Source organism: Geotrypetes seraphini, chromosome 8 (assembly GCF_902459505.1).
Source record: "Geotrypetes seraphini chromosome 8, aGeoSer1.1, whole genome shotgun sequence".
Taxonomy (NCBI): domain Eukaryota; kingdom Metazoa; phylum Chordata; class Amphibia; order Gymnophiona; family Dermophiidae; genus Geotrypetes; species Geotrypetes seraphini.
In genome coordinates, this window is record NC_047091.1 from 127496382 (window position 1) to 127511088 (window position 14707).

At 46.4% G+C, this 14707-nt stretch overlaps 1 protein-coding gene across 1 annotated transcript in view; it reads right to left on the minus strand.

Annotated features, from left to right (window-relative positions):
* CIT (citron rho-interacting serine/threonine kinase) overlaps nt 1-14707 on the minus strand; it is a 702016-nt gene that overhangs the window by 637756 nt on the left and 49553 nt on the right. Inside the window, 2 exon segments of the mRNA XM_033956569.1 lie at nt 4045-4164; nt 14213-14356. Coding sequence (XP_033812460.1) covers nt 4045-4164; nt 14213-14356 — 264 coding nt within the window.

Here is a 14707-nt window from a genome sequence, read left to right on the forward strand (position 1 = left end):
CTTTCTTGGTGGTAGTTAAGTCCGTTTGTCTCTTGACTTCTCCTAGTCTGTTTTAAAACTGGGGGAGGAGTGGGTTGGGAGGAGCAGTATTGGTTGATTCAAAAATTTGATGACTTGCAACTTTTACTTCCTTACTTTTTATTGTATTTGCTGGGTGTCTTTGGGGGGGGGGCGTCTTTTGTTTATTCCTGTTCCTGCAGTTTCTTTGTCATCAATAAAAATGGTTTACAAACTAAATAACTTGATAAACCTTTCTTCATAAAGTAGCTGCTCCACACTAATGTTTTGTTGCTCTTCTTTGTACTTTTTCTAATTATATTATTTTAAGCTGGTGTGAACATATAAAATGCATAAAAAGAAAACACTGATAATGAAAGGTATGTGAATATATAATAGTTTATGTTGAAGCCTGATGTTTGGCACTGGTTATCAAGTTTCAGACTTGTGATAAATAACTTTTTGATTTAGATTTTAGATTTAAACACGTGCCTTTCCAATCCAAGCTTAAGATCCATAACAATTTTATAGCAAGTAGTTAGTACCCCCTTTGACTTGCAATCTAAGGACCCAGAATTACTAAAGCAGTCAATAAATCCTAATAAAAAATGGTGTTGCCACATTAGTATGCAATAATATACATTAATGTGTGCTATTTAATGTTAATCCCATTTCATGAAGTTGAACCATTTTACCAATAACATGCACTAATCGTGTTAGTTTGGCAATGTACCGTATTTTCGCGGATATAACGCGCACCTGTGTAAAACGCGCACAGGGGTATAGCGCGCAGAAATCACGATGATATGTACCAAAACTTTTCTATACCGCGGTCAGGCATATAACGCGCATGATGCCCGACGCTCCTTTCGCCCGCCCTGACTTTCCGTTCGCTGTCCCGACTCTCCGTTCACCCCCCCTGACTTCCGTGCACTGCCCTGACTTTCCGTGCGCTGTCCTGACTCTCCGTTCACCCCCCCTGACTTTCCGTGCACTGTCCCCCCTTGAAGTCCTGTCCCCCCTTGAAGGTCTGTCCCCATCCTGAAAGCCTGATGCCCCCCCCCCCGACGTCCGATACATCCCCCCCCCCCGGCAGGACCACTCGCACCCTCACCCCGAAGGACCGCCGACTCCCCAACAATATCGGGCCAGGAGGGAGCCCAAACCCTCCTGGCCACGGCGACCCCTAACCCCCACCCCGCACTACATTACGGGCAGGAGGGATCCCAGGCCCTCCTGCCCTCGACGCAAACCCCCTCCCCCCAACGACCGCCCCCCCCAAGAACCTCCGCCCGTCCCCCAGCCGACCCGCGACCCCCCCTGGCCGACCCCACGACACCCCCACCCGCCTTCCCCGTACTTTGTGTAGTTGGGCCAGAAGGGAGCCCAAACCCTCCTGGCCACGGCGACCCCCTAACCCCCCCCCGCACTACATTACGGGCAGGAGGGATCCCAGGCCCTCCTGCCCTCGACGCCAACCCCCCCCCCCCCCCAACGACCGCCCCCCCCCAAGCCCCTCCGCCCGTCCCCCAGCCGACCCGCGACCCCCCTGGCCGACCCCCACGACCCCCCCACCCCCCTTCCCCGTACCTTTGGAAGTTGGCCGGACAGACGGGAGCCAAACCCGCCTGTCCGGCAGGCAGCCAACGAAGGAATGAGGCCGGATTGGCCCATCCGTCCTAAAGCTCCGCCTACTGGTGGGGCCTAAGGCGCGTGGGCCAATCAGAATAGGCCCTGGAGCCTTAGGTCCCACCTGGGGGCGCGGCCTGAGGCACATGGGCCAAACCCGACCATGTGTCTCAGGCCGCGCCCCCAGGTGGGACCTAAGGCTCCAGGGCCTATTCTGATTGGCCCACGCGCCTTAGGCCCCACCAGTAGGCGGAACTTTAGGACGGATGGGCCAATCCGGCCTCATTTCCTTCGTTGGCTGCCTGCCGGACAGGCGGGTTTGGCTCCCGTCTGTCCGGCCAACTTCCAAAGGTACGGGGAAGGGGGTGGGGGGGTCGTGGGGGTCGGCCAGGGGGGTCGCGGGTCGGCTGGGGGACGGGCGGAGGTTCTTGGGGGGGGCGGTCGTTGGGGGGGGAGGGGGGGTTTGCGTCGAGGGCAGGAGGGCCTGGGATCCCTCCTGCCCGTAATGTAGTGCGGGGTGGGGTTAGGGGGTCGCCGTGGCCAGGAGGGTTTGGGCTCCCTTCTGGCCCAACTACACAAAGTACGGGGAAGGCGGGTGGGGGTGTCGTGGGGGTCGGCCAGGGGGGTCGCGGGGTCGGCTGGGGGACGGGCGGAGGTTCTTGGGGGGGGGCGGTCGTTGGGGGGAGGGGGTTTGCGTCGAGGGCAGGAGGGCCTGGGATCCCTCCTGCCCGTAATGTAGTGCGGGGTGGGGTTAGGGGTCGCCGTGGCCAGGAGGGTTTGGGCTCCCTCCTGGCCCGATATTGTTGGGGAGTCGGCGGTCCTTCGGGGTGAGGGTGCGAGTGGTCCTGCCGGGGGGGGGGGATGTATCGGACGTCGGGGAGTCGGCCGGGCAAGAGGGCTTGGGCTCCCTCTTGCTCCGATCGTGGATGCGGGTGCGGGTGGGAGCGCGTGCGAGCGGTCGTTCGGGGTGGGGGTGCGAGCGGTCCTGCTGGGGGGGTGAATCGGGCGTCGGGCGGGGTGGGAACTATGTTTAAAAACTTTCTATACCGCGCTCAGGCATATAACGCGCGAGGGGTATGCGCGGTAGGTAAAATCGCGTATAACGCGCGCGTTATATCCGCGAAAAATACGGTAATGGCACATATTAGTATTTCTAGCCCATACTTAACTCTATCACTTAGGCAATGAAAGGTTAAATGTTTTGGCCAATGCTATAAAAATAGTATCAAGTGAGAGCAACCCTGGCTTCCCTGATTCCCAATCAACTACTATTTATCATTTCTATAGCGCTGAAAAGCATATGCAGCGCTGTACATTTAACATACAATAGATGGTCCCTGATCAGAAGAGCTTAAAATCTAATTTGGACAGATAGACAGGACTCCTCTAATTGTTCTGCTGCTCCCTCCACCTCCTACAATGCCTACAATAGAATCTGAGCTACCCGGCATCCACAGGGATTGGTGGGCACTGGATAACTGTTTTTCTGGTTGAGAGTGTGTTAGAAACCTTATCTAACAGTCTCAATTTCTCCCCCCTCCTCACCCCGAAACACCAGCAGTCCTGAGCTTCAAAGCCCTCCTCCCTCCCTCAAGCCCCAACGTGACAGAAGGAGGCAACAGTCCTGAGCCACTAACTCCTTAGCTCCCTCCCTCTCTCTCTTCCTTACCCGAAGCACAGACATCAGCAGGAGGCAGCCTCAAAACAGGCTGCTCACGGCCAGCCCTAGCAGGATCTTTCCTCTAATGCGTCGGAAGTGACACGTCAAAGGAAAGGCCTTGCCGGAGCTGGTCACGAGCATCCTGTTTAGAAGCTGACTCCTGCTGACAGCTGTGCTTCGGGTAAGGGAGAGAGAAAAGTAGCGAGGGAGTTTGCTTTTCAGGACTGCTGTCTGCTTCTGCTACTAAGGGGCTTGTGGGTGGAAGGGAGGACAGCTTAGGACAGCTGCCAAGCTGGTACTTCAGGACGGGAGGGAGGGGAGTTCATAGCTGCTTTGGGGCTTAAGAGAAGAGAGCTTTGCGGCTCAGGACTGCTGCCGCGCTGGTGCTTCAGGTCGGGAGGGAGGTGGGGACTGCTGCCGCTTATAGTTCTTCGGGGCTTGAGGGAGGGAGGGGGGTTTGTGGCTCAGGACTGTTGCCACTGGTGCTTTGGAGGACGTTTCTTTTTTTCCGCTAGTGATTTTTTTTGCCAGTTGGGTAAGAGTCCTGGTTAACTGAGGGTCTACTGTATTTGAATTTACCATGCGTCAAATATATTCTTGTAGTTTTTCCTATAAGAGGGGTGAAAATTTTAAATATCCTTCCCACTAAGTAAATTAGAGACATTCTCTCTGCTCCTCAAGAACTCTCTTCTAGACTTAAAAAAGAAAGAGGGAAATTCTATGGTCAGTTATTTGTCTCCTTAGAGAATTACTGGTACCTGTTCTTTAATATCCTGCAACTTTCGACTCTGTTCTCTGATATCATGAAGAAGCTGGAGTGCCTTGTCATCCTCCTGGGACACTTCCATCCGTGCCTGTTCCAAACTTCGTTTTAAACTCTGTAGAAAACATTTTCGATGACTACATTAAATAAAGTATCAATCAAGTTTATTCACACATTTATTTCAAGACAAGTAAAGATTCAGTGCTAGCAGTTTCAATGTACCCAATTACAGTATTAACAGCTATCCTTAGGAGGCTATTTATTAAGGTGTGGTAAAATACAGGCTTTTGCCACACCTTAATTTCCCATGAGCATGACTAATTAGAACCACAGGTTAGTCACTCCCACAGTATAAGAATAACACTGCTTCCAATCAACCATGCAAGCAATGTTATTCAAACTGCCATTTCTTAAAGGGATCAACAAAAATGCCTTACCCTCCCACAGTACCTTCTCAAACTGCAGTGTTATTCAAACTGCCATTCAAATTGCCCTTTCTTAAAGGGATTGACAAAAATGCCATACCCTCCTACAGCAAACCCCCCAAATGCCCCCTCAATCCATCCACTTCCCACTCTCCCAATGCCCTCTTCTGTCTTGAAGACATAATAGATGATGGCAGATAAAGACCCGAAAGGTTCATCCAGTCTGCCCAGCCTTACCCACTCTTTAAATTACTGATTTAATTTAAATTTTTCTTCTTCTTAGCTATTTCTTTGAAAGAACTCAAAGCTGTACCCGGTACTATGCTTAGGTTCCATCTGCTGAAGTCTCCGTCCAGCCTATCTAAACCATCCCAGCTATCGAAGCCCTCCTAAGCCTCAACCAAACGGCCATATATGGACACAGACATAAGAACATAAGAATTGCCACTGCTGGGTCAGACCAGTGGTCCACTGTGCCCAGCAGACCGCTCACGCAGCAGTCCCCAGATCAAAGACTAGTGCTCTAAATGTGTCCAGGCTCACCTGCATACGTTCCAGTTTAGCAGGAACTTGTCCAACTTTGTCTTGAATCCCTGGAGGGTGTTTTCCCCTATAACAGACTCCGGAAGAGCGTTCCAGTTTTCTACCACTCTCTGGGTGAAGAACTTACTTACGTTTGTACAGAATCTATCCCGTTTCAACTTAGAGTGCCCTCTCGTTCTCCCTACCTTGGAGAGGGTTGAACAATCTGTCTTTATCTGCTAAGTCTATTCTCTTCAGTATTTTGAATGTTTCAATCATGTCCCCTCTCAGTCTCCTCTTTTCAATGGAGAAGAGGCCCAGTTTCTCCAATCTCTCACTGTACAGCAACTCCTCCAGCCCCTTAACAATTTTAGTTGCTCTTCTCTGGACTCTTTCGAGTAGTACCGTGTCCTTCTTCATGTATGGCGACCAGTGCTGGACGCAGTACTCCAGTTGAGGGCGCACCATGGCATGATAACCTTCTCACGATCTGTTCGTGATCCCCTTCTTTATCATTCTTAGCATTCTGTTTGCCCATTTCGCTGCTGCTGCACATTGCGCGGACGGCTTCATCGACATGTCGATCAAAACTCCCAAGTCTCTTTCCTGGAAGGTCTCTCCAAGTACCGCCCCGGCACATCCTGTATTCGTGCGTGAGATTTTTGTTACCGACATGCATCACTTTACACTTATCCACGTTGAACCTCATTTGCCATGTCGATGCCCATTTCTCGAGCTTGATTATGTCACGTTACAGATCTTCACAATCCATCTGTGTCTTCATTACCCTGAATAACTTCGTATCGTCTGCAAATTTAATCACCTCACTCGTCATACCAATGTCCAGATCGTTTATAAAGATGTTGAAGAGCACGGATCCAAGCATCGAGCCCTGTGGCATCCCACTTGTGACGCTCTTCCAGTCCAAGTATTGTCCATTTACCCAAACACATACACACACACACTCTCTCTGTTTCCTTTGCTCCAGCCAGTTTTTAATCCACGTCAGTATTTCACCCTCAATTCCATGGCTTGCAATTTTCCAAAGTAGTCGTTCATGTGGAACCTTGTCAAACGCCTCCTGAAAATCCAGATATACAATGTCAACCAGGTCGCCCTTGTCTATCTGCCTGTTTACTCCCTCGAACAAGTGAAGCAAATTCATCAAACAAGATCTACCTTTGCTGAAATTGTGCTGGCTGGTCCTCATCAGACTGTGTCCGTTAAGGTGATTAATGATGCGGTCCTTTATCAGCGCCTCTACCATCTTTCCTGGTACCGAGGTCAGACTCACCTGTCTGTAGTTTCCCGGATCTCCCTCGAACCTTTCTTGAAGATCGGCGTAATCTTTCCCGATTTGTTCGACAGATTGGCTATTAGTTAAAGCAGTTCAGTTATAGTCCCTTTCAGTTCCCTGATGACCCTCGCATGGATGCCATCCGGTCCCAGGGATTTATCTCTAGGAGGACCCGCAAAGGAAGTGGAAGTAGTGGGACCGTTGGGAAACAGCGATCACAATGTGATCAAGTTCAAAGTTGAAGTAGGAATATCGAAGGGGAAGAAAACCACAGCGACAACTTTTAACTTCAGGAAATGAAACTACGAAGCGATGAGAGTAATGGTAAGAAAGAAACTTAGGAACAGCTCAAAGAAATCGCAGACTGTAGAGCAGGCGTGGTCATTATTCAAGGGCAAGGTGAGCGAAGCGCAGAATCTGTATATCCCCAGATTTAGAAAAGGATGCAAAAAAAAGCCGAACAAAATAATAATAATAACTTTATTCTTGTATACCGCATTACCATGGAAGTTCTATGCGGTTAACAGATGAAGAGACTGTACATTTACAGCAAAGTTAAATTTTCGGCGATGCTACATTTACAGTGAAGTATTTTTACAGCTAAGTTACATTTGCAGTGAAGTTACATTTGCTGTAAGTTACATACAGCGGTATTACATACAGCAGTGTTACATACGGCGGTGATACATACTGCAGTGTTCGATAAGGCAGAGCAGAGGCATTTTAGTATGGGGAGTAACAAAGATGGGATAATTAGTTAGATTGTAAGTTGAGGTCAGAGGAGGAGGCAAGGAAGAGGGGGGGAGAAGTTAAAGGAATTTATCAAAAAGGTAGGTTTTGATTGACTTCCTGAACATTTTGATAAGGGGGGGGGAATTGGAAGATGAGGGTTGTGAGGCATTTGTTCATTTGCCCGCTTGGAATGCTAGGGATCTGTCGAGGAATTTCTTGTAGAGGAAGCCCTTCAGGAAGGAAAGGAAAACAGGTAGGTGTTTCGTGTACAAGAGGAGCTTGCAATTTCAAGGTGTTCAGATAGGTACCAGATGGGTACAAAAGACCCAGCGTGGGATAACAACAAAAGTGAAGAAAGCGATAAGAAACAAGAAACACTCATTCCGGAACTGGAAAAAGGACAAAACCGGGGATGAACTGAAAAGAGCACAGGAAGTATCAAAAAGAATGTCACCGCGTGGTTAGAAAAGCAAAAAGAGAATATGAAGAGAGACTAGCCAGGGAAACACGAATTTCAAACCGTTCTTCAGATATGTTAAGAGGAAGTGATTGCACTAATATAGAAGATGTAAGTATCTAATAATAAACCTTCATTAAAGGGACACTGTGGAGAAGAACCCAAAAAAGCAGTAATTCTTACCCTGACTGAGTGATCCTCCACGTACACCGCTGACAGTGGGAGCAGCCACAGGCTTCCGCATCCACACTCTGATGAGCAGGGATGCGCGTTCCTGGTTCTCCCATTCACTTCTATTACAGCTATGGTGAGCCTCTTCAGAGGTGAGCCTCATCAGAGCAGGGATGCTGAATCAGCTGTCAGCAGCGCACGTGGAGGATCGTTTAATGATGGTAAATATTACTGCTTTTTTGGGCCTCCTCCCTGCCCCCCCCCCCCCTTGGTTTTCATGTATGCATGAAAGCAGGGGCAGCTTGAGGATATTGCCTTTGGCTGCAAAGCTTGGAGATTTTGAGTTGCCAGACTGGAGGAAGATGTCTTCAGTTGGCAAGGCTTGGGAATCTCCACTAGCTCAAGTATTTATAAATTGCACTCAGGCAGGGAGAAACTTTGGTGCCCCTCCACTAATTTTGGGCTCCAGTCCCTCTTCCAAATCAGCTGTATATAACTACGCCACTGAATACAAAAATAATTGTGATGCACATATCCCAAAGCTAACATATTCCAGTTAATAAATTCATAATAAAACAATTTTTTCTACCTTATTGTCTGGATGTTTTGTTTTTCCATCATCTTGGTCCCACTTTCTCTTTCTGCTTTTTGTCGATCTTCTACCAATTCTCTTTCCAATGTTTGCTGTCCAGTTTTTCTCCTTTCAATACTGTTCCATTCTTTCCTTATGCCTGTATCCAATGTATTGATTTTTCCCTTTCAGCCTTCTTAACTTTTTCTCTTTTTTGCCTCTGTCCACTCAAATCTTGCCTTCTTTCTCACCCTTCTTCTTTATAAATGTTCAGCTACCTCTCAATTCTCCATCTTCTCTCAGTCCCTAGCTCTCCCATTTCCCATCTCACTCCTTTCCCAGCCTCTTATTTCCTTCTATCTACTCCCCATTACCACATTTCTACCACTGTACTCACTCCTCTCTCACTCATCTTGCCATCTCCCTTTTGACCTCATCCACAAGGCTCACCACTTTCAGAATCCCCCTCCCTCTCTCCACTGGTCAGGTTGTAACTCCCTGTCCCTTTCTTTCCATCTCCTGCCTAGTATCTTCTTATCCCAGCTGTCTTCCCTCCTGCCCTCCCATGGGTCCATCTCTCTTCCTCTATCTCCATGGTCCAACATTTTGCTCCCTCTCTGTTTTCTTCTTCCCTCCCCCTTTGATGCTGAACAATGAAATGGAGGGGGAAAAAAGAGAGATGCTGCATCTCTGCCTTCCATCCAAATACCTAACATTTCTCCCTCCTTCTCATCCCAAGATCCAACTTCTCTCCCTTTCTCTTCCCAACTGACCCCATCCCATCTCTCCCCCTGCCTGCCTGCCTCCCTTCCCCAGGTCCACCATTTCTTCCTTTCTCTTCCCAACAGTTTGCCCTTCAAATATCTCTTTCCCTCTTCCTCCACACCAATGCTATAAATTCTGTGCAGGGTATCAGGATTATGCAGGTAAGATGAACTAGACCATTTCTAGAATGCTTTTGAAGAGTTATCAAATGTATCTACAATTGATCTGGATCTCTAGAACAGTGTTCCTCAACCTTTTGACACCTATGGACCGGCGGAAATAAAATAATTATTTGGGCACCGGCACCAGTCCACGGACCGGCAGTTGAAGAACCCTTGGATAAGTCATGCCCATCTCCACTCAATCTCTGCCCCAAACCCCGCCCCCATAATAGTACTAATTGTAACACCATTTGTTCCATTCATTTTTCATATAAACACACAATATAATTGTATTAACAGCACATAATGCTTAACCACAAAATTAAATACACAAAGCACACATATGCTTTTTAACATTCATTCCTACCATATAACAGATAACCCCATGCAAATGCAGGACCAAAAATTAAAAGTACTAATATTTACAAACCCTAAGATGCAAGGCTCTGCAAGCAGTACAACCTCAGAGGAAAAGAAACAAATGTATTTCTTCCTGAACAGACAAATCAATCACTAAATTAAAAAAAATAAAAGCATTTCCCCTACCATTGTTGTCTCTCTCCTTCCATGTGCCTTGCCTTCTGGCCTGCCCCTGGTGTTATCTTTGGGCCGGTCCACTTTGCGATCAATGCAGCATCTTCCGGCCGGCTCCCTGAGTGCTGCATTGCACAAAGCTGTGGGCAGCAGCTCCTCGCATGCATCCCACGCCTCATCTGGAAGCCTTCCCTCTGACGTTGTGATGTCAGAGAGAAGGCTTCCGGTTCAAGTGCAGGCCGTGTGGAGGAGCCTTTTCCCATGGCTTTGTGCACTGCAGCACTCAGGAAGCTGGCCCGAAGACGCCGCGTTGATCGCACCGTGGACTGGCGGCTGAAGAACGCTGTCTTGGGCCCGATGGACGTGCCAGCCCTGTGAACCGGCAGAAAATTTCTGCAGACTGGCACTGGTCCACGGACTGGCGGTTGAAGAACACTGCTCTAGAGCACCTGGTTTTGGGCATTTCCATCAGCTGTGTGCAGTGAACTTTTTATCCCTCTACATGAGGAACTATCCTCTGGGAATAATTTTTAGTCTTCTTCCTTTTGGATAGAGTGATTGTCATTCAAACAGTCATAGTTGCCAGTGCAGAAATTAGAAATAAATTTAAAGAAATGGGTCAAGTTATTTTGGTCTGTTCCTATTTTGTACTGTGTATGAAGGTTTCAATCCCTTATACAAAGTTCTAAGTTTATTCAAGACCACATATATGAAATACCCCAAAATACTCACCAATTTCACCAATTAATAATTCAGAAACTCCAGTCAGAGTCTCAGGACTCCTACAACCACTTTGGTTCTTGGGACACATTTTTTTTTTTTGCAAGCTGCGCACCAATCCTCTTCCCTGTCTCTACTCCAGGGGTGTCCAACCCGCAGCCCGACAAGGAGTTTTGTACGACCCAGCTTCTCTCTCCCTCCGGCGGGTAGTTTTCTGGCCGGCTCCCTTCTGATTCGGTAGCCTTCTCTCTGACGTCGTGACGTCAGAGGGAATCGCTTCTGACACAGCCACAGATCGCCGCGCGAGGAGCCGACGCCACCCACAGTCGACTGCAGAAGGGAGCCGGCCAGAAAACTACCCGCCGGAGGGAGAGAGAAGCTGGGCCGCACAAAAATTCTTGTCGGGCCACAGGTTGGACACCCCTGGAGTAAGGACAGGGAAGAGGATTGGAGCGCGGCTTTGATGCTGGTGGTGCGGTTGCAAGATGACAGCTGGGCGCTCACCTAAATTAGCTGGGCGTACCGCCCAGCTAAAACACGCTAGGGAGAACACTGGGATTCACTGAACCATGTCTCTATGATAGCAACAATATCCAGGTCTGCCTCTAACATCAGGGCTTGCAGATCATGAACTTTGTTGCTTAGACTGCGAGCATTGCTTTCCATCTATTTTTCAGTAGCAATCTCCTTTTTTGTTTCACTTCCCGTTGCAATGCTAAGAAGTGGGTTGCTAATATTGTTTATGTTGCAATCTTTACTACATCTTGTCTTTTGCTAGGGGTGGCCTCTATAATTGTCTTTCATACATACGCCACCCCACCTTCTAGTTTAAACACCTAGAAACATATTGTCTAAATTTCTCCACAAGGATTCTTTTTCCTACAGTACTAATATGTAGCCCATCAGTACAATATAGTTTCTTGTCCTTCCATGTATTTCCCCATCCTCCTATGTATATAAAACCTTCCTGATGACACCTATTAAAGTCCTCTGTGTTTTTAACTCTTTCCTCTCTTTTTCCATATGTAGGCAGTACTTCTGAAAAAGCTTCAGTCTTTACAACAGATTTTAAGCTCTACCCTAGCTCCTGAAAGGCTTTCTGAGCTGCAACTGAGGAGTTGTTGGCCAGGTCATTTGTTCCTAAATGAACAACATCAGCTTTAAAATTCTTAATTATAGACAGTATTTGTTGGGTATTCCTAGTAGCCGAGGATTCTGATAGACACTTCACTATTTTAGGCTCCTTGACTTGTGTTTCAATGTTAATGCCTCTGATGACAGAATCCCCTAAAAACAATAATTTATTGGATTGAGCTTTCTTATTCTTCCTTTGTGAGTGCTTTTCTTCATGAGTTACCTTCACTGGTTCCAGTTTAATTTCAGTTCTTTCTTGAGCACTGCAATGTCTAATGGAGCAAAAAAAATTCTGTAGGTGCAACTGTGAGGGTGTATGTTTCTGTGACACCTGTCGCAATCTGCCTGACCCTACTGTGATCCATGTATTCCTTGAGACAGTGGTGGAAAATTGGTATGATTCTGTGGAGTGATGGAAGTTGCTTTGATTGCATTCATTCCTGCTTTAGATTACTAAGCTCCTAATACTAGAAAGCTGAAGACCAATGGAATGATTCTGTGAAGTAATGGAAGCTGCTTTGATGGCATCCAATTCCTGCTTAAGATTACTGAGTTCCTCCTTAATACTAGAAAGCTGATGACAGATGGGGCAAGTCCTAAGTGTGCCTTGGAACTAAAGCGCCACAATGATTGCACTGAATAAAGGTCGTCTTGATTGGATGGTATAGTAAGTGACTGATATATAGACAATACTTATCAGTAACAATCCAGGGGTAGGTGGAACAGAACCAAGCAAATGAGAATTAGGTATTTAAGTAGTGTAAGCGCCGGGGGGGGGGGCTGAGGGACGGTGGGAGGGCTTAGGCAACCTGAGGTCTGTGAGCTGTGTTAGCTATGAAACCTTTCTCCAATGTAATTTTCTATTAAAATACCTTTTTATACTCTGTAATAGAGCCTGCCTACAGTCAAGAAGAGTAAGAAAAAGGATAGCAAATGCATAGCAAGTTCCTGCCCAATAAACCAGCTGCAAGACTTAATCTGCTACTTATCCAAGCTTTGGCAATAGCTTACAGAGCTAACCTACAGTTCAAGAACCCAAGTTAGGAAAGTTAGCAGCTCAAGAAAGACTAGATTCAGTATGGAAGGGCTATCTCCTCTTGTATCTTAGCCAAAAAAGGAAGAAAAAGCTTCTTTTTTTTTTTTTTTTTTTAGAAAGAAAGAGGTCTAGCTTTGAAAACAGACCCTCCCCTCCCAATGTCACCAAGCACCCCACCCCAGATGAGCCCCTGCTGACGTTGCCACTCAAATACAATATCCTCTCCCCATTGTTCCTCTACCACTCCAGACTCCTCCACTGACCCAAAGCATTCCTCCCCTTCCCAAAGACCCTATATAAATAGACATGTAAACACTGTTTTCATCTCCTCCCTGGTTGCAGGGAACAAAAGGATCTAAAATCACTTAAGGATAGGTCTATTGAAACAAGTTTTAAATCGTGATTTAAACTTACAAAAGAGAGCTCAGTTTAAAGAGATAATGGAAAAGATGAGATGCCAGACCATGGGGGGAGTGGAGGGAAGAAGATGGGTGCCAGACCAATGGGGGGGAAGGGAGAGACAGAGTTTCTGGTAGAGGCTTAGAAATAGAGTAGATGCCATAAGGAAGAGGCAGAGAGAAGGCTGACAGTGGATGGAAGGAAGAAAATGATGAAAAGATGAAGAAACCAGAAAACAAAGGTAGAAAAAACTTTCTATTTCTTTTCTTTTTCTGCTTAAGGATAAAGTAGTATTGCTTTAGAATAAAGTAGTATTGTGGCTGGGTTTAGTATAAAACTATTCGAGGCTTGTATGGATGGGATCAGATGGTTTGCGGGGACGGAGCGGGGGCCGAGTTTGCGGGGATGGAGCAGAGACGGAGACAAATGTTTTCCCGATGTCATTCTCTACCGCGGATCTATAGGCACAGGCAGATCTAATGATCTGCAGAGATGGCAAGGGACGAGCGGGCAAATATTTTAGGAGTAGGATCGTAAGTGGCGAGAGGAGAGGCGGGGTGGGATGTTGCACAAGTGTCAAACCTTAAAAAAGGAAGTCATATTGAGCATTGGAAAATAATTAATAATAATTAACTAATAAAAATAATGCACATTTAATTTTCCCCACCACCAAATTTCCCCATCCCGCCCCATCTGGCTACTTTTTCATATCACCCAGCTGGAAAAAATTTCTGGGAAGAACACTGTGATGGATGTACTGCATTTATGTAACACCACTGAACAACTTCAAAAATTGCACTTGTTGTGCAGGCTTTTTATGACATATGAATTTTAAAATGATGATTTACTATATATGATTGTTTTATTGGTATTGTAGGTGTATGAATTATTATGTTTGTTGACTGGAACTCATCTAGCTATTAGGCAGGAGATAAGGAAGGAAAGAAGGAAAAAAGGAAAGAAACAAAGAAACAAAGAAAGAAAGAGTTTCATCCCTGTAATCATTTTTGGTAGCCTTTCTTTGAACATTTTCTAATTCTGCTGTATTTTTCTTGCGATATAGCAACCAGAATTGCACACATGAGGTCATACCATGGCACAATGCAGAGGCATTAAAACATTTTGTATTATTTTCTATACCTTTCCTAATAATTTCTAAAATTCTATTTGCTAGTTTGGTTGGTGAGCACAATATAAAATTCACTAAATACATCAAACTTCATATTCTTTAAAACTCACACTGCATTCTGTGATGTATGTAGCCAGGTCCTGTTCCAAGAGAGATCGCTGTGTCTCTGAAGCTTTTAGTTCCACCTCCTTTTGACTAAGAACAGCTTCAACCTCAGAAACACGACGATGCAATCGGGTCATTTCTTGTTCCATCTACAATGAAAATACAAAACAACAGGGATTTTAATATGATAGTCAGGTACTAAAATTACAGTACAAAAAGATAATAAGAATACTCAATAGATCTTGTACAATCCCACTCTATTCCTGGACAAATGGATTATGCATCCCCTGTTGCGAGACTGTTTATAGGAAGCTTCATTTATATATTTTTCTGGCCCTCCCCTCTTACCTCAGGACTGCCCTCTGACTTCTAGTTGCTTTTCTACAAGCAAGACAGTAGGAGCTAGTCTTTTCTGCTTGTGTTTAAAATTTTTTCTCTAAGTTTTTCTTTTTCACAGCTTTGAGGTTCCCGACGAGGACAGCTCTGGCTGCAAGAAATCG